The sequence below is a fragment of the Lepidothrix coronata genome, unplaced genomic scaffold (assembly GCF_001604755.1).
Source record: "Lepidothrix coronata isolate B3197 unplaced genomic scaffold, Lepidothrix_coronata-1.0 Scaffold47, whole genome shotgun sequence".
NCBI classification, from domain to species: Eukaryota; Metazoa; Chordata; class Aves; order Passeriformes; family Pipridae; genus Lepidothrix; species Lepidothrix coronata.
The window spans coordinates 1,264,648-1,290,872 of NW_016690227.1; the positions used below are offsets into that span (position 1 = coordinate 1,264,648).

The 26,225-nt window shown below is 40.9% G+C and overlaps 1 protein-coding gene across 1 annotated transcript in view; it reads right to left on the reverse strand.

Annotated features, from left to right (window-relative positions):
- The window catches only part of GRB10 (growth factor receptor bound protein 10), a 145,223-nt gene that overhangs the window by 83,200 nt on the left and 35,798 nt on the right, over window positions 1-26,225 (reverse strand). The window contains exons 2-3 of the mRNA XM_017814902.1: window positions 25,479-25,576; window positions 723-816 (exon numbers count right to left, since the gene is read on the reverse strand). Coding sequence (XP_017670391.1) covers window positions 723-816; window positions 25,479-25,529 — 145 coding nt within the window. The 5' untranslated portion in view covers window positions 25,530-25,576. The remainder of the gene's footprint in view (window positions 1-722; window positions 817-25,478; window positions 25,577-26,225) is intronic.

Below are 26,225 nucleotides of genomic sequence, written 5' to 3' on the forward strand. Positions count from 1 at the left end.
GATGAAACAACATTTGAAGATGACCTTCAAGGACTTGGTTTCAAATTAAACCATCAGGAACCCCGAGGGTAAAAGGGTTCACTGGTTAAGACAGCACTCTCTATAATAAATTATTTCAAACCTAAAAAAATAAAGCTGAGCTGAACAGTCTCTGCAATAATAGTAACTGTTGCCTTTTATGCGTCTGAACAGACAGAAATCAGCAAAGACAGATCTTTAAGATTTATTTTAACTTTTTATATGTACTCTTGTTGATGTACAGAAGCTAAACTATTACGCTAGCATTACAACTTCTAGTTCAGGACTTCCTTTTCCCAAATGATCTGAATTCTATCATGGAAAGCAAGTAAACATGCTTTTCTTTTCTCCTACTGCAGACATTGAGCCAGAGCCCTGAATCCTTCTTATAGCAACAGAAGATTTTTTTAAATATAACTTTAACATTACAAATGTTGAATTCCATTTCGGTACTTCTCTCCTGCCCCCTCCTGTCACCCTGCCTAGTAATCCCATTTTGGGCTGCAAGGCTTGAGATGCATACAGGTCCTTCTTCATCTTCACTTGCAGCTCAAAGGACAGTTGTGACAAGAAACAATTTCTTCAGTTCTCCTCCTCCAACCATCCAGAACATCTTTTCCCCCAGTGAGGAAAATGGCAACATGGAGGTCAAAACGCATCTGCATTCCCTTGAGAAGCCTGGACTTCCACCCACTGTTCCTTACCTTGGTGATTCAGGGAGATGCGGTTAGATGGTTCTTGGAAACCCGGTTCCACCAGATCCCGCCGACCATGAGCTGAAGTCTGATCTACATTGTCCTAAAAAGAGAGGAGCAGAATATCTTATCAAAATCAGGCATTCTGTGATTCCTATAAGCTACATTACACAAAGTCAAACCACCTGTACAAAACAAAAAAACCCCTGCCATACCTCTGACAGGAGAAATCAGTGTCAGAGAAGGTGTGGGGGGGCAGATCATAGGGGGACACACGACTGTCACATTAATACCTGTGGCATGAATCCAGAATCAATGACTATGCTGTTGGTTCATTTGTACACAAGTTTGCATTTCAAACTGAGAAACAAGTGACGTAAATGCACTTCCTAGTTTAACAAAAGTTTCTTACATCAAATTATGTGGAGGCTTGGGGCTTTGTTTTCTCTAATTCCAAGTCTGTGGCTTAGGGTTTTATAACTAATTAACTGGACTGAAACAGATTCAGTAGTGAACTACTAAACCTCAAGAGGAATCAGAAGTTCAGTTTAGATAAACATCCATGCCTCTGGATGCCAACCTGTTGTTTTTTTCATACTAGAACTCTCACAAGATCAGGTTTCATGAAGTTTTAACACAAACTGAATTTGGCTCAGTCTAAAACACCACAGTTTCTCACAGATCTTGCCAAAGAAGACAACTAGGAGAAAGCAGGGGAATTGAAATATAAACAAGAATTTAAGAAAAGCAAGATAAGTCACATTTTCGAAGTATGAGAAGGAGATTTAAAGCAGGTACATAGTTTTACAAAGTTGGCATACCTTTGCATATACCAGTTAAAGGTGGGTATGGAAAAGTGCATAAAGTTGACTGCATTGATAAATCACCCACCATAAACTGCTGCAGTGATATACGTGACTATATACACAATCCTGCTCTGCCCAAAGTGTGGGATAAATACACAGTGGCATCACCCACATTTATGTCAAAACATAGGAACCACCTTCATGGCAAATGACATTGTAATTATGGCAGAGCAATAACATGCCCACAGTAAGTGGCAATTCAACTACGTGCAACCATGAACTCTCAGCCCAGCACTTCCAGTTTACAGAATATAAGCTAATACTCAAAAACATAATGGATGTAGTGTTTGGGGCTTAGAATTGCATATAGTTATACAGTATATGAAATAAATTATATTATCTCTTCATCAGACAGACTGTCTTAGCAAATACCTGAGCTTTGATTCAAGTACTCAAGCACCACTCTAGTGTCTTCACCATCAGGGATCAGTTCAAGACCCCACAGGCATTTAGAAGACAAAAGCTGCCAACAGTGGTATGACTAAGGAAGGTTTTTATGAGTAAACAATATATGATAAGATACAAATGGCATCCATCTATGCCAGATACAACTGGGACCACTCAGATTTCTGCCTCCATATTGACTATCTCCACATATTGCTCTTCACATTCTTCACACTGGTTTTCAAAACACTGGCTGTTGTTTCATGAGCCACATCTCCCTTACCTCACAAGTTTTTGTAGTTGCTTCTTAGGAATCAAATAAACCCCCCCTAACAACATCAGACCTTCTGTCAGCACAACTATCTTTGTTCTTACTTTCTTGAAACTGCAGTATTTGTTAGCTCTTTCACTGGAGCTAGCTGAACATGTATGAGGAACAAGCAATTCATGGGATCCTGTCTCTGTCAAATCCCTTGCAACTGCAGGGTATCACATTCCAACATTACTAGTGCTTTTGGAGCGCTAGTCATTCTCACTGGATATATCTCATTTTCTCTGGGACACCACACAGCCATCATTGACCTGGCTCACATCATCTCAATTTTAAATTTCAGGCAGGAAGTTTGGGACTTGGAACACAAGAAGGCAGCTGGACAAAGGACATACAGAATTATGAGTCTGTTTCCCAGAAAATTAAGTGTAATTGATTCAAAGGTGCCAAGGGCAACAGGGAGGAGGAGATGCTTATCTAGGAAAATTTTCAGTCAAAACCTTAAGCTGAAGCTGATTGCTCTCAGTACAAAGGCTAAGAGGTGAGCATCCCAGGCATGGAGAACTCAGCAGAACATCCCTCCCTAGCAAAGAGCTTTTCTCTGCATTTCTCTCCATGCAATTCAACATGACAAATTTTTATGGGGTAGCTAAAACCCCAGAGATGCAGTTTAGCACTATCAGTTCCACTTCCCAGGAACAAGTCTCAGTGTCCAATGCATAGATGCAGTTACATACTGCCTCTTGTCTGGGAAGAACAACAGGGCATTCCAAGAGAAATAAAAGCAGGAATAAGAAAAGTAACAAATAGCTTATAACTGGTTATCTAAATGTGCTTGCAGTTGCCCCAACACATACAACTGCAAGGCAAGATTCATGCAGTGCTATGTATCAACAAAGGTGAAATGGGGCTGAGATGCATCATTTTACATTTGCATTTCCCACAGCAGTAACACATAAACACTTAACTGAAAAGACCTTATTTCAGGCTTACATCTGGCTCCAAGCCCATAACTCTTCAATTCAACTGGATTTTATTTTTTTTTTAGCTAGCAATTGTCAATAATTTACAGGAATAGGATACACCCTCTCTGGAATCACCTTACATCTGTACCAGAAGATGCTGAGAACCACAGGCCTCACGAAGTTAAGCCAAAGCCATGGTCAAAGTTTTCAGAAGCAGACATTATAGTGACTAATGACTGCTGGTTGCTGCCCTCATAAAGCTGATGCCCCTGACTATTTCGTTTGGTGCAAACACCTGCTCAGAAGGTCCGGAGAGTTCTCCTTCTGCTTGAGCAAAGCAGGGAAACAAAGGTTTCCTCCGGACACTTAGGGCCAGCAAAACCCAGGTGCTAAAGCAAAGCAACAAGCCGTGCATAAACAAAGCCACACCTGTTACAGCAATGCAGGCAGTGGAGGGGAAAAGGTAAGGGCGGTGTGGTTTAAAGAGCTAGGGGTAGTTTCACATGACCCTCCAGAATCTGTTTGTGTCCGTTGTGCACAGACAAACACTGGCACTCGGCCAGATGCAGCTGAGATCAGACACTGGAACAAGGTTAAAAGAAGAAAGGGGAGGGGGGCAGGAAATAAAGTTATATAATTGCTCTGTGCCAGCAGCCTTGTTGTTGGGCTCCATCTCAAGGCTGAGGTCATGGCCCTTAGCAAGGTGGGCACCTGCTTTGATCTATCATCATCCCTCCTGTCGTGACTGAAACCAAGCTTGAAGTCATTTGTTTGCTTCATGGTTTAATCCCCAGCTCTCCCTCCTTTTCCAATAAATGCTCTCAATATGAAATTAAAGCATGTTACTTAACTTGCTGGACCATCCAGCTTTTGTAGTATTTTTAGAAGCTAACTGAGCATTAGCCCTCCCTGACTTGTTTGCATGTACTATTTTCTCCGTCAGTCAGCATCTGCAACCAAGGATGATTTAATCAAGTGACTAGCAAGAGTGCTAGAAGGATCTGCACAGAGTCCTTTAAAGTATTAGGATTTCATATAGCCAAACACACCATCATTACAGGTCACACTACGGTGTCCTTTTGCAAACCTATATTGCACTACACAAAAGGTGACATGCTTACATCGCATTAAGAGCCAAAGTCCACCCATAAGCAGTGTTATCTCTACGTATCAGTAACCAGGACAATCTGGATTTATTTTTCAATCTATAACCAAGCCTTTCAAGTTGCACTCCCTCAACTACGACATATGCTTGCTGCTGTTTGTGCTAGCACAATAAGCATTTTAGTTATCAAAGAAAACATTAAATCTTATTTTTAATCAGTGAATCAGATAGTCATATACTATAGCAGCTCCACTGTCTGCACACGTGTTCTTAAATCACTTCTTCAGCTCCAAGTGCTACTGTTCCCACCTGCAGGTTAGCTCAGAAGAGTATTTATCAGTATGAGACAGTGTTATTAGGCTGACCAGTGTGTTGCTACTACTCTACTGCTGCTTCTCTCATCCTAATTCATTCAGCAAAGGTTATCTAGTCAGTCATTCAGGATAATCTTATGGGTAAATAGTGCCTAGAGAAGGGAGGAAGCAGATTCGAAAGCACAAATAATAAAGTATCATCCGTATTTCCCTTCTCCCTTGTTCTTTGCAAAGAAAGGGGCCTAACATTAGCAGAGACTGAGCAGCTTTCTTGAGAAGTCTGGAAATCCCCTGTTACTGAAGGCTTCAACTTTTTCTAACTTCAGCAGTCACTGGAAGTTTACGAGATGAAGAAAGGCTACAAGTGGCAGCACAGCTTCTCGGAAGCTCCTGGGAGCATGGCCAGACTGAGGATGGCCAGACCACCAAGATGACAGTCCCTGGTTTTGGATTTACTGTAGCTGTCTGCAAACCCACACTGCCGTGCTCCTGAACAAAAGGTTCAATTGAGCAAGAGTCACGCGTACTCATGCCAGCAGTCCCACAGCGACAAATTAAGATCATGACATACTTCTGATGTTTGTACACTGTCCAGCACAACAGAAAGTAAAGTCAGACGTGCTGATGGGACTCACCGTGGTTTAGGAGACTATCAAGGCAGATACACCTCTGTTTGCACAGAGGCACTCCTGCCTTGCCTGCCCACTTGGCAGAGCTCATTGACCACACCAAGGTAGAGGTCTTAAAACTAGTTGAGCGTAAAGAGAAAATTAGCCAAGTCATTGTTTGAACCACCTTAGCTTTACTCTGTTCAGGCAACTTGTGTAAAGCAAAATGAAGTACTTCATGCTAGTACAGACAAAGGAAGCTATTGCAGAGTGTTCAAGTGTAAGTGGTTTCCAAAAAAGGCAATTATAAAAATTCACTGAAGAAGTGTCCATCAAGGGCTGTGAAAAAGCAGACACAGCTCCAGGCTTCTGGAGAAGAAATTATACTCTCTCTTTGTATCTGCAACTTGTTGCTCTTAGAGGAAGGAGACAGAGATAGAGGAACATTTCTTTATCTGACCCAGTAGCATAATTCTTAACATGCTCCTGGAGTTTCCTTAGGCAATAAACAGATTAGGCTGCAATTTCTTCTGAGGACTGGTTTATAAGATTCCTCACTTTCCAAACAAACTACTATTTGCATTTAGGTAAAGTAACTTCCTGCACTGTTTTTTAAGATCTGCACTGGTTTTTAAGCTATGCTGCTTCTTTATACCATGATTTTGCAGCTTCCTAGAAGCATCAAATGTACAAGGAGGATAATAGACTCAATTATGCTAAGTGTTGAATAGCCAGCTATTCATCTAAATAAACTGTCCTATAGCTTACTGGTATCCACAAGCATCTACAGAGTTTCTGTTCACTCAGTTTTACTCTTAGCCCTGTGAAGGCAAACACACAAGCATTTACAAGAATAAATCCAACTGACAGATCCAAACCTAGGTTCAAGTTCTAATCCAAACTCCACAGTCCAGATCAATTAGCAATGCATGTGACGCTCCTTTCTTAAAAATACAGCAGCACAGTCCCCTACCAGACAGATGTTTGGTACAGCATATTTTCAGCAAGCTGACATCCTGGAGTTTGAGGACATATGTCCCAAGGGAAGAGCAAGGCTCTTGGGTTTGTCCAAAGTCACTTCTTTGCAGATGATTTCAACTTTATTCAAACACAGTTTGTATGTTTTACTGTTTTCTGCAAGAGTGCTTAACATCTCATAGAAATAAAGAAAAAAGAAGCTTTGCACACTAGGCAAAAAACTTTAAAGTGCATTCTCAGACAACCCACATATTACATAATTAAAGACCTGTAACCTGGTTTCCTGCCTCTTAACTATAGTCATTTGACTAGGTAAGAGCCAAGTGAAAGGCTCAGTAAGTCAACAGAGTAACTGTGAACCTAGAATTTTAGCATTCCCATTGCTAAGAGAGCTTGTACAAACAAGGGCTTAAAATAAAGCCACTTAGCTTTGTCAAAAGCTGGGCTCTCTCTCCTGAGGTAGCAAAGCCACTAACTGCAGGAATCCTTCTGTTTTTACAGTACTGGCTGTCAAGACTAGGAGCAATAACCCTAGAGACCAAGAACAAACAAGCCCAGCTCAGGATTACAGAAGAAGCAAAGGCAGCAGTACATTCCTCCCAACACACAGCAGCACCTCTGATCCTCGGTGCCGCAAATCACTGCAGCAAATCACTGAAAACCTGACACGGCACAGACTTATTGTGATCCAAACATTCATACAACCCTAAGCAGACTTACTAGCCCACCATGCAACATATACAACAGCTACAAGAAACACCGCAGACCAGGAATTAGCAAAGAAAGAAGGAAAATGAGACTGATAGACAAGACAGACCTGCGTCCATGGTCCATGTCACTGCAATGGCAGGGAATTTGTTAAATGAATCACAGGAATTATATTACATCCCATGATACAGGGGAAGGCAGAAAGGCTTGTCAGTCTGACCTTGGAGGAATTTCTCTCCCGACCCCCTCTGGGCTTCAGTAACCCACTGACCGTAAGTCGTTCAATTCAGCAAAAAACTGGGAGTTCAGACCCTGTTATTGACACTGAAACCCCAAGTCAGTGAAGTATTTCTTTCTAAAAGCCATGGGCTGACATAGTTATAGAAGCTACTGCTATGGCTGAGCTAGAAAGTTATTTTTCTGAAGGTGCTTCAGATTTATTTTAGGAGTCCAGTTATGTGACTTGTCACCACCTGCATTGCAACTGCTATCAGGGCACACCAAAAACTACTCTTACTACTAGCTTCTTCCTGTCCTCCCCCCAACTCCGAGTGTCTCTTTGCCCTCCAGGAAATAAACAAATCAATTAATCAAATAGTTAATGTAGTTTAGCAAGAGCTGGACCATGACTAGCAAGCTCCAACAGTATCTGGTAGGAGCAGTTTATTAATAAAAGGTTTTTCTCCAGTAAGGCAGGAGTGAGCATACCACATTAGCTGACAGCTCCAGCAATGCATTTTTACAGCACACACACAGGCTAACATTACAGATTCAGCTTCTCTAGGCCGGTCTTTGCAAAACTGGCATTAGAGGATTTTCAACACTCCTGGACCCAAACTTTGGCAATAACGACATCAAAATAAATTTCTCTCCCTAGATGCAGTCCTCTCATAGTAGAAACTAACTGCTTCTGCAAGAATTGAGCTGTCTCCCAGTACTTTGCACAAGAAAATGGATAGTATGTTCCACACTGTGTACTTTTTGGACCAGACTACCATTTATTATGGGACAAGAAAATTCAATGCATCATGGTTGCTGTCTTTTAATCAGCTAGCAAGGAGGGAATCCAACTGACAGGCTTAGAAATGCTAAGAGCCTTGTTCTATTTTTAATGAGACTAAAACCACTGGGTCTGTTAGAGACAGTTTACATAGTTTACAGATAAAATAAAGTCCTGAGATACAGAAAAGAAACAATTGCACAAAGTTCTCAGTGAAAGCAATCACTCCTTAGAGGTGTCTTCATCTATAAAGTACTTACAAAAATGAAGCACTTACTTATTGATAAAGTATTCTTTTGCGTCCTTTTTTTTAAAACAAACTAGATTCCTTTTCATTTCTAACAAAACACCACTGAATAAATGAAGTCTATATTAGGAAATTCTTCACAGCAGAAAAATCACATGCTTACCTAAAATTTTTGGTTCTTCTGCTGGTGCCTATAGATCCTGATGTGTCTTTAGCTTTTCAGTGACATATTGCATCATTCTCTTATCAAAGAATTGAGACTTAAGAGACTATACTACTTAAATTGACCTAAAGGCACAAGTTGATACATGTTAACTACTATACTGAATGGTGCTCACGAAATCTCAGGCAGTAATGCAACCCATAACAATGTGTTGTTGCTCATAAAACCTTTAGCCTATTCAAGAATCTTTACCAGGGTCACTTTCTATGTTTTGTCCAAGTTTCTTAAGTGCATGGTCAGGCTATATTCCTTCTTCATCAGAAAGAGGAAAAGAAATACAATGGCAATATTTGTGCCCTGGTGCTATGGAAAATTTCAGCATGTCACACACTTGCTAACACACCTGTCCAGTCTGACAAAGTGTCTTCAAAATTATTTTCTTTTACCTTGTGTTTAAAAAAAAATTTAAAAAAAATCTCCATATATGCTTTCGGGGGAAGCTGTAACACAGAAAGAAGGTATAGGATATTTGATCCTTTTCAATGCACTGCCCTCCCCATGCTCAGACCTGTGAAATACAAGGTAGCTCATCTGTTCTACTTGGCATCAAATCTACTAGAGCTTCGGTTGTAGCAGCGCTGCTGACCAGCTGCTTCACGGAACACTGGCTTTGGGAGTCAGGTGTTGACAGCATCCTTGCACCACGTGGACAGGAGACGTTCTGCAAAATGCCTTGGACAGTTTGTCCCAGTACAAGCTAATGATGCCCTGAATTAACCTTGGAAGGCTCAATGCTTGAAACGATGAGCTGGTGGACTCTGGATCTGGCACTGCAGCAAAAAATTTCTGTGTCTCAGGCCAGGGGAGGGAGGAGAGAAGGGAAGATGCCACCTGGGTTGAAGGAACCACTATTTCCATCCAAGTGCATTCTCTTCAGGAATTTATATTCAAATATCGACGCTTTGGGAAGCAGCAACCACAGCCAGATGACCTAAATTTAAGTGTACGTACCCTCATAGCTAGGCAGCCCTGAAAACTCAAGACAGATGAAACTGTAACAAAGGAATGAAAGTAGTATGAAATACAGAGCAAAGGAATTTACGCCATCTGAATGCGGGTCTGCTCTCTTACAGGCAATACTTCTGTCTTCTTGATGGTTCAGGTTCAAAGCAAGAGTTTGAACATGCCAAGAGATGAAGATAATTATCCACAGCCCTTGACAGAGCTGATAAAATGATAAACCTCTTGTGGGGCAGGAGCCTCTGTACCACACAGACTTTTAAAATGTACTGGATGCCAGCAAGCAAAGTAACATTCACATGCTAATGAAATTGTTCTTCATACTGAAACTCTGATGAATTTAAAGTGTCATGTTGAACAAATTCATACAAGACTATTTTGCTATCCTTACTTCAACTATCAGCAACATGGACCTTCTCACTCTACTTTCTAGTCAATTTTCTCAATTGCTGCAATTTAGGGTGTGCTTGGTACCCCTCCCCTCCTTCCAAAGAGTGATCCTTGGCATTAGATAAGTAATTAACTAGGTCTAGAAATGTCTGTCCCATCTGATCAAACCTATGATCCTAATTATATTGATCACACACCTTTCTGCTTAGATAAAGAACCATTTGCCTGTTATATGGTGCAGTTTGCCCCAGAACTCATTGCCTACCTCAGACAAGAGCATTAGTATTTCAGGTGACATACTCTCAATTAGATACAGAACTAACTCTTTACACAGTTCCAAACCAGCAAGCCTTACCAAAAAGATATTTCAGAATCTCAGACATGGGGTAAAGATTTATACACTTCAGCTGACTGCTCTCTACCCTACTCAAACCCCACAGAAATCTCAGACACATCTCTAAAGCACAATAATCATATATTTTCATGATTAATAACCCAGCATCAGATCACATATTGAAACAGAATGCTGTGCTCTCCCCCAACCAAACAGCAGGGTTACACTCAGTGCAAATGAGTAATGTAATTTATGCAAAAAAAGTTACGGAGTCTAAGAACAGTCTACAATATATGGGTACTTAAAAAAAAAAAAAAAAGTTCTTTTTTACTGCTTACATTCACATAATAGGTTACTTTGCAAGCCCTCAGAAAAAATAACCAACAAACCCCACACCTTTACCAAGAAAACAAGATGCCTGTATGTGTGCATTTCTTTCTTTAATCGTGTCTGAATCTCATTTGACCTTTGCAGTTTTAAGAAAGTCACATACATCACTGCACCTTTCACAGTGATGGTCAAAACAGTTTTTCCTGAAAAAAGTCTCACAGTGATGCTCTATTAGACCTCGTAAAGTCACCATCCCCAAGTCTTTGCACACAATGATTGAATAAAATTTCTAACACAAATGATGCTGCAGTTTGCGCTATAGAAACACCTACACACAAGTTGTTGATTCATAACAGCTGGAAAGAAAACAAAACAAAAATTAAGACTAACTACAGGAGTCATCCTTAATATTTCAGAGTGACACTGTCTTATTCCCATTTCTCAAAATGAAAGGAACTTGCAGGGCTCAGTATTGGGTCCATTCCTGTTTAATATCGTTATTGATGATCTGGATGAGGGGATCAAGGGCACCCTTAGTAAGTTCGTGGATGACACCAAGTTGGGTGGGAGTGCTGATCTGCTGGAGGATGGGAAGGCTCTGCAGAGGGATACGAACAGTCTGGATAGATGGAGCAAGACCAACAGTGTGAGGTTCAACAAGTCCAAATGCCGGGTCCTGCACCTGGGTCACAACAACCTCATGCAGTCCTATAGGCTGGGGGAAGAGTGGCTGGAAAGCAGCCCAGCAGAAAAGGACCTGGGGGTGCTGTTTGAGAGCTGGCTAAATATGAGCCAGCAGTGTGCCCAGGTGGCCAAGGCCAATGGCATCCTGACTTCTACCAAAAGTAGGCCAGCAGAACCAGGGCAGTAACTGTTCCCTCTGTACTCAGCTACTGGTGAAGATGCACCTTGAGTCCTGTGTCCAGTTCTGGGCCTCTCACTACAAGGAGCTCACTGAGGTTCTGGAGCAAGTCCAGAGAAGGGCAACAAAGCTGGTGAAGGGTGTGGAGAGTAAGTCATATGATGAGTGGCTGTGGGAGCCTGGGGGTGTTTAGCCTGGAGAAAAGAAGGTTCAGGGGAGACCTTACCGCTCTCTACAACTGCCTGAAAGGAGGTTGTAGCCAAGTGGGGGTCAGGCTCTTCACACAACCAACCAGCAATAGGATGAGAGGACACAGCCTCAAGCTGCACCAGCAAAGGTTCAGGGTGGACATCAGAAGGAATTTCTGGGGTTGTTAAACATTGGAACAGACTGCCCAGGGATGTGGTGGAGTCACTATCCCTGGAGCTGTTCAAGAAACAACTGGGCGTGGCACTTAGTTCTGTGGTCTAGTTGACAAGGTCCAAACACTGGACTTGACCTTGGAGGTCTTTTCCAACTTCATGATTCTGTAAATCTCTACATCTTCAGAGTCTTTAGAAAAAGAATTAAGTAATTTGACTGTAGTAAAATCCCAGCACCTTTAAGTTACTTTTTAGCCTGAGAACTTCTCTCAGTGCTCTGCATACTTTATCTCTCTCTGTCTTAATTTTCAAAAATCTAGGTACAGTATACAATATGCTTAATTGTTACACTTGTTGCAGTATTAATAAAAATATATATTTATATCTATCTCAAGGCAGCCATGTTATCCTTTCCTTAAGGAAAGGGAGCTAATTGTAAGTAGCTCTACCAGTTATCCTGCATTAAGAAGATGGCTTTATCAGAAAATCTTTATTGACTTAACATACTCTGAAGGAAGAAAATTCACAAAAGATCAGCAATTTGCATTTAAATAGTAATAAATTACATGTAAAATTGCAAGCTGTCCCAGGAAAACACAATACAAAGTGTAATCCTTAGTTTTTGCAGAAACTGGCACACCAAAAGCAAGCATGTCAAACACCTCTTCATGCTCGGAAGGTCTTCTTTTTGTTTCGTTCTGCTTTACTGTTGTTTACAGCATAACTGTGTTAAGTGACCTCTTATTTTGTACAACTGCTCCCCACCTCTTGCTAATGCCTACTGGACACATCCAAGGAAGTTACCCACAGCACGTCAGAACATACACTGCGGCGCTTCAACATAGTTAGCAGCAGCTGCTTTAGTTCTTCACAAAGCCTCTGAGGCTACATGAAAGCCTCAACAGATCAAAGAGGTTTCATAACTACCAGCATGCTACTGGAGGAAGGTCTGATGTGCCGAACATTGCCAAGGCAGCACTTGAAACAAAACAAGCAAACCACCTCAAATGAGACCTGCCCAGGTACAGGGTCTCCAAACAAGGAGAGATTTGAACAGAGATTGCAAAGCTGGTGGCCAGACCATGAGAAAATTTCTGCAAATGAATTTCTACTGTTCACTCCGAGAAAAGGTGAGATGCAATCGGATGAGTTGTGTTCAATTGGTATTGAAGTGGCTTTCAAACACCTTTCTTTCTCTTCCATGAAACCACTGCTGAAGTCTAGGGAGGGGAAGTGACTTGTTTACCTTGCACTTCAAGGGGCTGGCAGCTTGCACATGAGCAGCTACCACACTTCAGCTGAGATGGTGATTAACTCCAGCATTCAGGGAGGTACCTTTTACAGCACAATCAGTATTTACTGTACTGCTTCCTCTAGTTTTGAGCTATTCTTTCTAATCCAAAAATGCAGATCTATGAAATAAAGGTAGTGGAAAAGATTCCTGCTGAGATTAAAGTCAAACTAGAGATCAAAAAAGGAGGAAAAGAGGAAAAACTTTGAATTAAGCTTCAGAAGCAAGCTGTGGGTGAGAGGAATAAGCCACCTTCTGGATACAGATGAACAGAAGACCATTCATTTAGCCAAAACAAGAAAATTAACTGCGCAGGTTACCTGGGAGCTCCTTAGCACACTGCAATACTGACAGCATGTGTGTAGTCTTACATCCTAATACTACATGTTATTGTGTCAATATCCCTGTTCCAGAAGATGCTAGTAGGACAGCCAATACGAAGTTTCTGGTCTTGTGGGTTTGAGTTTATTTTAATCTTCAGGGCAAGTCATATTGTCAGAAAACTATTTTTCCAACTTTCTCTCATCCAGCATAGCAGTTATGGTTTGTGACTAAACCATCCAGGCAATTCATGTTCAATAGCCATAAGCTTGTCATAATTTTGAGGACATAAAGGACTCCAGAAAAAAAACAAGATTGCAAGAGGTGCCTTTTTAGGAACATCTTTAGCACGCTTAGTTATCTCTTTTGCCCTGTCAGGGAAAAAAAAAATATATATATATTCCATGCAGAAATTTCACCAGCAAACACGTAGGAAGGAATTTTTTCCATCAAACTTGCAAACACACTGCCTTATGCTTCTGTATGGTCAGAAGTAGAGAAACAGTCCCTCTGAAGTCTTAATTCACCTTAGAGAAAAGGCTCTACAAATGCTTCCAGTTACAAAACACTCAAGGTGACTCCCTCAAATATTGACACTAATATCTCGTTTTAAAAATTTCTTGAGTCTGTCATGAACTCAAAAAGGAAAAAAAAAATCACATAAGTTGAGTGTGCATGTGTGGGTGGGAAAACATGTTTTAAGTCACTTTAATAAATGGATATTTATTTATGTATGTAATGTGTATGTTACATACAATCCTAGAGTTACCTTCTACAGAAATCTTTTCAACTGGTCATGGCAAGAGGTCATGGCAGTGTGGCCATGGCTTGCCCAGTGCTTCCTGCTTCCCTGCTAGTCAAGGAAGAATGAGCCCAAGAGAAGGGCTCTGGAAGAAGGAAGATATGCAGAGAGGGAACAGGGTAAGAGCACACAGAAGGATTGTGAAGAACTGAAGGACTTCACTCAACCAGATGGCAGGAGATCCAGAGACCACAGAGGCTGATTAGGAAAAAGAACCCATGGAGGTGGACTAGCCCTAGATACAATCAACTGTCTTCTGACATCATCCTTGCCAAGACGTCCTCCAGAAAAAGCCAGCTATTTCCTTCCAGAAGGGCCAGAATATCTTCTCTCAAGCTCTCCCAGGCAGTACCCTCCATCAGCCAGCACACAACCATTCAAGGAAATCCTGAGGGGTCAGGTCTCTGCCAGAGTGGTGGAGGAGATAGAAAACCCACAGGCTTTTAGGAAAGGGAGGTGTTAGCCTTTCCAGGTTAGCCATGAACTCTTTACAATCAATAGAACAGTTCATGCATTTGAAGGCTTGTGTCAGCCCTTCCTTCCTGACCCCCACTGTCTCTTTGCTCTCCAGGCACATGGGTGATATCTCTTCTGCAATGGGCTCACAGTGGAAGGGGAAAGATATGGTCACGACTCTCCCAGTGCCTCGTGCCCAACCCCACCAAATGACTCTGAGCCAGGGGCACTTGTGACCAAAGGATAGAACCATCAGTCGGATCTGAGGGTGGAAGCTCATAATGCACTTAGCAAGGGGGACCTTCCCCACATTGCCCCAAGGACAGTCCTGGGGAGATATGCCTGGCAGTGAGTCGCCAGAGAAGGCAGCATGGGAGGTAGTCCATTTGGATGCAAACCTTGTGAGAGTAGACATCAGGGAAGGCAGGAGAGTGCCACAACAGGAGACTGAGTACCAGCAGCTTGGCTGTGCAGCCACAAAGGACAGAAGTGGGCCAGGAAACACCTGGACTACTAGCACCCCTAGGCTCTCCTTTGGTTCTGTCCCACTGGTAAGTCCCTCATTTTCCACATCAATACTTCTATCCAAAAGAGGCACCCATCATCTTTAAGAAGAAAAGTTCAGAATACCTGTCTTGCCTAGGCCAAACAAGTCCATCTTTGCAGCCAGGTACATGGGATGGGGAGAGAAAAAACAACTAAACCACATTTCTGACCCACCCATGAGCAAACAGTGCAGTTCCAGCTGCAGCCAGCACTGGACACTGCAAAGATTTCTGGAGTGGGTTCAAGATAACGTCACATCACAAGTGATCAGTGAGCCAGCCAGGGAAGCATTCTGCTGCTTGACCAACAAGCAAAGACAACTTGTGGACAAAGAAGAACCAGTTGGGGAGGAAGAGGTTGATGGCAGAGGAGATGATGGTAATGACCGAGCAAAGGGAGCAAGATTACTAGCAAAATAACAGTCCTGGACTATGGGAAAGCAGATTTTTGGCTTGTTTAAAGATCTGCTTGCAAGGTTCCCATGGCAGACTGCTCTGAAGGACCAAGGTGCCCAAGGCAACAATCTGATCTTGAAGGACAACCTCCTCAAACCTCAAAACCAGTCCATTTTAGCATGCAGAAAGTCACAAGGGAATGGCAGAAAGACCAGCTGAATGGACAGGCAACTTCTGTGTCAGCTCAAATGCCATAATGCAAAGAAGGTCAAAGCAGGAAGAGGTTATGCAGAAAGAATATGGAGATAAGTGCCCATGAAGAAGAGTTGGAGCAAGCAAATGAAGACAAGAAAAAACAAGGAATGCTTATACAGGCAAGCAAGGACAAAAGGATGGCTAATATTAGTCTAGTTCATCCTCAGTTATGCACAGGACCCAGCAGCTAAGGACACAAAAGATCAATGATGTCTTTGCCTCAGTTTTTCCTAGGTCAGTTTGCCTCAGTTTTTCTTCAGGTCTCCCAGTTTTTTGAGCACAGTGTCAGCATCTGGAGGACTGAACCATTACTCACAGCAAAGTTATGGATCAGACAAGCTAACTGAACCAAGTCCCTAGGACCAGACAGAATGCGTCAGAAGGTGCTAAGGAAGCTAGCCAATACCACTGAGAGGCTACTCTCTCATATCTTCAAAAGAGTAAGTCACTGATCAGAGGATGATCCTGGTGAGTGCAGAGGCAAAAAAACACATTCCTCTTCAAAACAAGTGAGGTTGACAATATGAAGAACCAGAAGCTGGTCAACTTTGCCTGGTTTCTGTCAAGATTATGGAGCAAGTCCTCCTGGAAGTCACTGCCAGGAACACAGAAGATAAAAAAAAGCAATTGGTAAATCTACACTGGTTGTTCCAAAAAACAAGTCACACCTGACATTTCACCTCACAATTTTATACCATTTATATTAAAGGCCTTATCTCTCAAGAATTCAAAACACATAGATCATGGATCATTGTGCTGCCTTTTGGTTTCTTCATCAAGCTGCACATTCTAGGTTCTTCAAATATATAGTTAAAATTTTACAATACTGGACAATCTTGTGGGATTTTCAGAACATCCATTTTCATTAGAAAAGTAGACACCTCATTTGTACTTTGCACAGCTCAAAGCAATCTGCCTCAGATATAGCTGAAGACTGTAGAAAAGTCAACTGCAAACTTGAGAAGGACCGACTTCAACAGCATAAAATTCATCAAAAATACTTCTTTGCCTCCACTGAAGCATCAGTTTTACAAAACCCACGTGAGCTGAAATAATGGCCTGTCACTCTCCTACACTAATAGGTTCAAGAACTTCTTCAAGAAAGGTGCCAACACCACTTTGTCAGAAACCCCCTCCTGAACTGTGCAGAAGTATTCAGTATTCTGGGGAACTTGCCAGCTGACAGTATTTACTGTATGACTAATATGCATTAATGAAGTACAAATGGACAACTATTTACTTGTGCTAATAACTAAAGCGCTTTATTAGAGCTAAGGCCTCTAGCATGAAGGGTTGCCAGGTTCCCCACTTGCCAAAGTTATGTCAAAAAATGGAGCCAGTGTGTAAGACATCAAGAGCTACAGCCAGTGTGTAGTAGAGTCTTAAGTCATTGTTTAACATTCAGCTTGCAAAGGACCAGCATGCTCCAAAACCACTGGCTGTTCCCGTGGGCTTGTCTTTTCATTGTAGAGGCTAGAATTTCAAGCATGCACACTGGTCGTACCAGTGCACAGACCAGAGCTATCTTAAAATAGCAGTAAAGCCTGAGAGCTCTGCTGGACATTTGTGTTCTACTTTTGATTGCTTGTTGTTCTTTCAAAACCAGAAAGAAAAACACTGTATCTTAATGCCTCAGATTAAAATATCAATACTATCTAGCATAAAAGGCCATTAATACCAATAATCTGGCTCTCTCTTCATGAAGGATTCCTGAAAGCTGATCAATTCGGTAAAATTCCCTCCTGAAAAAGCAAAGTCAATCACACAAGAACAAAGCCCTTGCTCTGTGTAGTACTCTCCATCCCACATCTCCATGAAGGGAACATATCTGAACAATATGAATGAAAGATACACCTGAAAAGCAGCAGAGTTCTATGGGAACTTAGGGAGGACTGTTAAAAAAGAGTGTTTCAGACTGCCTTCACATTAGAAACTGAAAGAAAAATTCTTAAAGGATGTAAAAGTAGCAGGTAAAGATCATTTTCAATCATAGCTAGTAATAGGTGGACCTGATATATTCATCCCTAGCTTTACAAGGTAAGTGGCCCATCCAGCACCAAGGCCACAGTGAGTTCAGGCTATCCATTCTTCTTTGAATCAGCTTCAGTTCAGGACTCACTGCAGCATTAGGAATGGAAAGTCTGCAGCTGTAGAAACAAACAAAATGATCCCTGCCATGAGACATCACATAAACAATAAAGTTTTGAAACTGTACCCACAGCTTCTTTTTAGAAGCTGAAAAATTCTCCTCTCAGAGTTGATCATACAAACAGCTTCATGCAGAATCACAGGATTTCGACTGTGGGGTGGTACTTTGGAAGAGTTCCCTCCCCCCCCTTTTAACTTTAAAAAAAGGAATTAAATAAGTGCTTATGAAATATTGTCCTTCCTTTGATCAAACAGATTCCCTTTAGACTATGTAAGGCAAGAAAATGTACTGAGCATAACTTTATGCAAGGTCTGTATCTAGATACATTTCTTGGAAGTACTTAAATATAAGACAATATTATATCATTGGTCTCTTCCAAGGATAGAAAAGGCCTTTCTGAGCCAACGGGCATGGAAAACAGCACTAAGAATTTTCCGAGTCACAGTACTTTCTTGAAAAGTGACAGCTCCAAATGCACAGCAATCTTATCTTCCTCTTTGAAAAACAAAATCATCTCCACTGATTATTATTTACTCATATGTAGAGCACAGAACATCTGTAGAAGAAAGGTTCATTAAAACTACACTCCCCCAAACTATCACTAACATAATTCCAGTTGATTACAACAAAGGCAATTTTTTTAAAAAAATGCTTCCATTCCCTTATATTTCAGGTTTCTACTCTGTTATGCTTACACAGACATTTGAAGTATGAAGCTGTCTTAGGACTGGTACATCAACTTCTCTTTTAAGTTAGAGCTGTCACTAACATGAAAACACTTGTAATTCTCCAAAATAACCAGTTGGTAAACAGCTTGTCAAATATTTACTCATTTGGAAAAGACCACATTCATTAAAAAAAATATACAGGATTTCATTTGGTGCTATAGCCTGCTAAGCTGATTGTTACCATTGCTTCAGAATGTTCTCATGAAGTTCTGTGAGAAAACACCAGAAAATGGTCTGGTTTTATCAACATAGATGTTTTTATAATTTGGAAATGACATCTTAAAAGTTGCATACAAGTCAGAACCTAAAGAGACACATTGCTTTTGATTTTCACAGGATCACTGAATGATTGGTATTGGAAGAGATCTCGAATTCACTTGGTTCAACTCCTTGCTCAAGCAGAGCCACCTAAAGCCAGTTGCCTGATACCATGTCTGGATGGCTTTGGATTGAGATTCCACTCCCTCTCTGGGCAACCTGTGAGTTCTCAGTCACCCTCACAGTGGAAGAGTGTTGCCCAGTGTTCAGAGAGAATCTCCTGTGTTTCAGATTGTGTTCATTGCCTCTAGTCACCATTGAAAAGAGACTGGCTCCATTCTCTTTGCACCCTCCCTTCAGGTACTTTTATATATATATATATATATATTCATAAGATCGCCCTCAACTTTCTCTTAAGTATAAAAGCAGTAAACAGTAGATTTAAAGATGTATGAAAAATAGAGCTAAATCAAGAGACAGCTTGCATGTCATGACATTACAAGACTAAATGATAGGTTGTCTAGTGTTCAAGCATGAAACCATTAACAGAAAGATGCAAAATAAACTTCTTTACTTAAACTTCTCACTTGATTTGAAACACCTACGTTGTTTCCTGACCACTGTTAGTAGTAACACAAGTAGCAAATGCTATGATTGACCAATAGAATGCTATGAGTCCCTTTTTTTTTTGTGGCTTGAAAAAGCTCATATAATTGAAAAATGTGGACCCAGCCACTTGAAATTTCTTGCTTGCATTCACCTTCATAAAAAGACTTCATGTTTTGCCAACCAAATCCCGTGTAAATTGGAATACAAAAGCAGAAGTGCAACTGGTAAGTACAGGCTTTCAGTTGGAAATGTAGAAAGGTAAACTGGTACAGCAAAAAAAAATAATTGATGTGTATTTTTTGGCAGAAGGGAAACCATAATCAGTTGCATATAAGTTTAGTGTAAGATACAAACTTCTTTTACATTATTTTGCTTCATATAAAATAATCTGATGATACATCTTAGTGGTGGCAAGTACACTTCCAATGGCCTCTTTAAGAGGTAAGCATCACAATTTTATTCCAATGTTAGTGAAAATAACTGCTTTTGGGACAAGTTTTTAAACAGATTTCTTTCCAAGAAAAATAGAGGCTAGAAATCTAGCTTTAGTTAATCTTCAACGAAAACCTACCAAGCAGCATCAACTCTATCTGTAAAAAACATTTGCAGTCTGTACTCAGGGAGACAGATTTCATAACTTCATATTGGAGGCAACATGTCTTGTAAAAACATTCACTAATGTTCTCGCTACTTTGTACTTTCTGTCTGCTCCAGTCCGTCAACCCTCTACACCATATACATGTAAACTGTTAAAACAAGAGCATCGTCAATAAAAGATCTGTTGACTGACACCATATTTCACAAATCTGATGACTTTCTGCATTGGCAGTAGCAATATTTCAGCTTTTCTTTATGCAATATGTAGAAGAATGATGCAATGCAATAATGCATCTGGTGTTTTTTCACTCAGCTATGCCCAAGGACTTTGAAAGACTGCCTGCACACTCTGGTCCTTCCATATTGTCCTCTTAGCACGAAAAAACCAAACTCTGCGACAAATTCTATGCAAGCAGAATACTTGTACGTTTAAGCCTAATAAGACTAAAATAAGGTACTGTTTATTTTGAATCTTGAAAATCATGTATTGGATTTGCACGACAAGGCTGTGGAAGGGGGGGGGAGCTACAGGGGTGGCTTTTGTAAGCAGCTGCCAGAAGCTTGCCCCGTGTCCGGCAGAGCCAGCGTCAGCCATCTGTAAGACAGACCCACCACTGGCCAAGGCCAAGGCCATGAGCAAGAGTGGCAGTACCTCCCTTGGGGCAGGGAGTCCTTCGCTGGATGATTGATACTGGATTTAAGAGGGGGAAAAATCCATTCAGTTGTGCCTGGGTTCCAGCCAGGGCAGGGTTAATTTTCTGCAGGAGGAGGGAGGAGACAGGGCTAGGACCTGGAAGTTACTCTAGTTCACCTCATGTCAGTTGCTGGGGGTGGGGGAAAGGGACTCTTCGCAGAAGGGGCATAAGGCTCCTTGAGCATTTTGCATGTGAATCATTCTCTCTTTCGTACACTTTTATTGTTAAAATTGTTGCTGTTACTGTTAATTTTCTTATCTCACTGCTGTTTCCAGTAAATTGTTACTATCTCAACCTGTAATTTTTGCCTTTTGTGCCTCCAGTTCTCCTCTCTGGCCACCTTCATTGGGAGTGGGAGGGCAGTGTGGTTTGAAGAGTCTCCTTTGGAGAACTAAATTAGGGAGTACCATTCCTAAACCAAAACAATGGAGTGAGGAGTGGGAATATATGAGAGAAACAGCCCTGAAGAAACCAAGGTCAGTGACAAAGGAGTAGGAGGAGGCATTCCAGGAACTGGAGCTGAGATCCCCTGCAGCCTGTGGTGCAAGGGACCCTATGCTGGAACCCCCTATGGATGCACAAAGGAGGCTGTGACCCCATGTGAAGCCTGTGCTGGAACAGGGTCTTGGCAGGACCTGTGGACCCATGGGGAGAGAAGCTCACACTAGAGCAGATTTTCTGGCAGGACTTGTGACCCCACAGGTCACAGCAGCCTGTTCCTGAAGGACTGCACCCCATGGAAGGGACCCATGCTGGAGTGGGAAGGACCCACATTGGAGTTCACGGAGGTCTATCTCCCATGGGAGGGACCCTATACTGGAGCAAGGGAAGAGTGGGAGGAGTCCTCCCCTCAAGGAGGAAAGAGCAGCAGAGACAATGTATAATGGACTGCAGTTGCCATTCCCCATCCCTCTGCGTTGCTGGAGCAGAGGAAGGAGAGAAAATTGGGAGTGAAGTTGAGCCTGGGAAGAAGGAAGCAGTGGGGGAAAGGTGTTTTTAAGACTTGGCTTTATTTCTCATTACCCTACTCTGACTTGATTGGTAATAAATTCAATTAATTTCCCCCAGTCAAGTCTGTTCTGCCCATGACGGTAACTGGCAAGTTATCTCTCCCTGCCCTTATGTCATCTCATAAGCCTTTCATTATATTTTATCTCCCCTGCCCATCTGAGGAGGGAAGTGACCAGAGCCACTTTGGCCTGATGTCTTTCTTACTACAATTGGTAAAAAAGATCTCCATAGACTCAATAAACAATTTGTCAATAATCAAAAAAAAGAAGATTTTCATATAGTGTAAGGCAAACAATGAGGGCCAAAACACAGGTCTTGACAGCCCTTCCCAAGTATACTTGGAGACAAATTCTGCAATCAACTTTTTTTTTCATGGAAGTTTTCTTAGGACAAGACATTTTATGTACGCAAACATGGACAGCAGCATGTATACTTATATTACACTAAATAACAGACAGTTCAATTCCACAGTGGCAGAGATAAGACTGAGTCACACAGAAGGCACCTTGATGTCACAAGGATGAAGATTATGGCATCCATCAATGTAATTATCTAATTAAATTAGAGATTTAATCAAATCAAAAAGGGTTGTTTCCCCATTTCACTAAAACAGAAACCCTCTATTCTTTAACTGCCCAGTCAAAGAAAACCACCCCTGAAAATGAAAAAAACAAGTTTCCCAAAAAAACACACTCACCAAGATGAAGCACTCTAGGAAAATAAGTATAACCTCAATACGCTATGGACTTGGATCAGACAACCTCCAAAGGTGTCACCTAACTTACTGTATCATTATATTGAAAACAAGGGTCCAAGCTGCCATACTAAAACCTGGAAAACCTAGCTGTGCCTAGCCGTTCCTCCAGGTGAAGGCAAAGGAATGTCACTATTGCAGCTGTAGTACTGGCAGCACATCACCTTCACATCCACAAATCTGACATCATTAAAAGAGGCTTTCATTACAGTAGCTAGCCTCTGATTAGTTCTCCTAGGTATTTAAATTCCCTACTCGTGAAGTGCACAAAGCTTCTCAAGTATGATGTCCAATATTCTGCTCTCTTATCTGATCAAGAGGATTACTAGCAATCCCAAAATCCACAGCTCTGTACACGTATGAGAAAGCAATTCCCATTTTCTCCCTATTTTGTGACCAAGCACCTATAGTTCATTTTATGCCAAGTTACAAGTCCTTTCTCTAATAAGAATTCAGCTCAATGAAAACAAACTCTTAATTATTACTGAAGTCATACCTGCATCTTGGTTATGAGAAAATAAACAGAAGGCAGAAAGTAGAAGATGAAGAGCAGCTTAGAATTTTATCCTCATAAATTGAGAAAAAAACTCATCCTTTTGTTATTTATGTCACTGAGACTTGTACAATTAATGCAAAGGGTTAAAGAGCTAAATATTCCCCAAGAGTTCAAGTCACTGTACATAAATACTGTTGTGACTACAGATTGCAAAAGAACGGAAACACAGTAAATCATCCCATTTTTTCTGAGAAATTCTGGGACTATGTTCTGAATTTCCAGGAACAGAAGACAAACACTGCCAATTCTCACTGCCCGATTTTTATTGAAGAGTTCAAGAATTTGGAAAGGGCTCCTGAAAGCCACTGAAAGATAGTACAAAGCTAGAGATTGTTTTTAGGAGAATGCACTCAGTGTGACTGGTTTATGTGCTAACTCCTGAGAAAGAAAAAGAAAAAAAAGACCTGAAAGCTTCTGAAAGCAGCAAAGGTTGCAAACAAAGAGCCCAGTAAGAATTTCAGAGCTCTATACTTTGCTCATCTCCCCAAAATCAGAGAAAAAAATGAAGAGCAGAGGTAGACTGACAACAAGACATCCCAAAGGTTATTCTGTAGTGCACACTCACTTATCCAGGTTCTCATTTTTCTTGTTTTGAATGTAATCCCAAACTCTGATGTGTCAATTTATTCTAATATTGAAGTTAGAGCATTAAGCTCCCAACCTTGGGATCTCTGGACCAATGTCCTTCATAGACTTTCATTCATATTAAGTCTGAAAATGTACCGAAAAAATAGAATACTTTACACTCTAATCTAGAGCATATTTAGTTTAACCTTCTTTCAGCCCTTTACCAACAAAATGCTGGCACTGCAGCCAAATTTGAAAGACAACTTGATGAAAGCTCCTAAGTCAGATTTAGTAGGGGTGGAAAAACAGATGTTCAGGGTTTTTTTAATGCAAACTTCAGTTCTGACAGAAGGCACAGTAGTTGTGAATGGGCTTCCAAAGCTAGTCTTCGAACTGGTTATAAGCACTTAGGGTAGTTAATACACAGTCAGCTATGACCACAATTAAATGAGTCACTTTCCCACCATCTTAAGTCACCACTCTGACACGTTTAGTCTGCTGACTGCCCTAGACTAAAGCAGATTATCTACAGGGTTTGTCAGAGAAAAGAAGTAACAATGAAAATTCACATTCTTACTTCCTATGAACCAGTAAAGACACTATTTTCACAAGTATGACTGACATTCAGTTAAAGAACTTGCAGCTCAAAAATGACTGCATGTAATGTCAAGTTTCTCTTACATAGCTCTCCTCTCCCTCAGCTTTGCATCATGACTCAGATGATGTTCTAAATGAATTGGAAGTATAATTTCACAGTGCATCAAAATTATGAAGTCCAGGCACATCTATTCACATATTCTTTTAAAATCATAGATCCAAGTATAGTAACAGATTTTCAGAACACCCAATTTCTCAAAGTCCATTCTATTTTTATAGCTGCAAAAACAGTTATAAAGGAACTGTTATGTTTTTCCTGTTATCAGCAAAAGCATTAAGGTACATTCAGCTGACAACTCAGCATATACTAACATCAGACTTTTAACTCATTTAAGGTTCCTGTTGGGGAAAAAAACTGTAAGTTGACACATTACAAAGCATGCATAAATACCATACTTTTTTGGGAATTTTGTTGTTGTTTCTGTTTGGGTTTTTGTTTTTCTTCCAAATGAGTAGCATGACTGTAGGAATCACTACTAGTAATGTTTCTCTTGCGACAAAGGGAAAAGGTTTTAATGTCATATGACACTGTTTAATTATTTGTGTATCTGCAGGATCCAAAATCATAACTGAACCCTCAGGGTGGTAATCACATTATGAAAACCAGAGATAAAAAGTGCAAAAAGAAAAGGTCATATCCAAACTAAAGAATTTGCCATTCCATAAAAAATTATGCCAACTAAAACTGCCCAGGAAAAAAAAAGGAACGGTTACATGCATTTTTCCATAGTACCTTTGAAGTTAGCTGAGGGTTTATTAAAACATACTCTTTGTAATATGCCATATTGGCTGCTTAGATACAGCACAATGACTCAAAAAGCATAGGATCTAACCAACTGTAAAAATCTCTGCCTTTGTTCCTACAAATATAGCATTCAGCAAGCATTGATACATTTTGGTGCAAGGCATTTCACTGATTTTGTAGCTTGCCGGGTTTTTTTTAAATAATTGACTTCTCCCAAGTATGAAATGGCTTTTTTGAAGACAAATATAAAATCTTAATCAGTATATATTAGTGACCCAATTTTTTTTAGCAGCAGATCTTGAATACTGGATGGTAACAGAGGCTCTATTCTCAAGGGTTAGCAAAACCCAGAGAATTGCCAGACAGCTATTAGCAGTTTGATGAAAATTTTGAATGCACAATCAATCACCGACACACAGCAATATGATGCTACAAGCTGACAGGAACATGCAGTTTCACAACTTACTATCCGATAAGGAAGATGTAAAAAGGAGTCTGGGCAGCCAGCTAAAGCCATTTGTTCCTTCAAATTTTCTTCAAATTACATATACTGCTTCCCAGGACCTGCAGAGTACAAACAAACTGTCAGAAACCATACTGAAGACATTTCATCAACTTATTATTGAAAATAGTTGGAGGGGGAAAACCGAGAAGAGCAAGATGAGGTGATGAGGATTTGCATCAACTTGGGAGTAGCAATTCTGCACACTTGCTGTCTGTAGCCTAGAAAACACGTTCAATTTGGCATTTCATTTAAAATCCCAACATAACTATTCTCAGGCCGGGTGGCTCCTCCTTTATTTCATTGTCCCGACCATTTAAAAATTGGCTCTCACCAACTGAGGCTATCTTTTCAACTGTGGAAAGAAAACACTGAAATCTGAGTTAATTAAGATGACAGTCACTTATCATAGAATCATTTAGGTAGGAAAAGACCCACAGGATCTTTAAGATCCTTAAGTAGCATTAGCCTTCAATGCCTAGTTACGCATCTTCAACATTTACCCTTTCCTGCCTGCCTTTTCTCTCATGATTTTATTCTCACACAATCTATCAAATAGGGTGCCCCATACAAATTCATTCAAGTCTTGCATTTGCTCTTCTGAGTGATTATCAGCAACAACTTTTCAAGGTGAGTTGTGTTTCTTTTAAACATAGCTTCTGTGATCAGATACAGTTGAAAAGAAATTGGCAAACATTTAGAGGTACATAT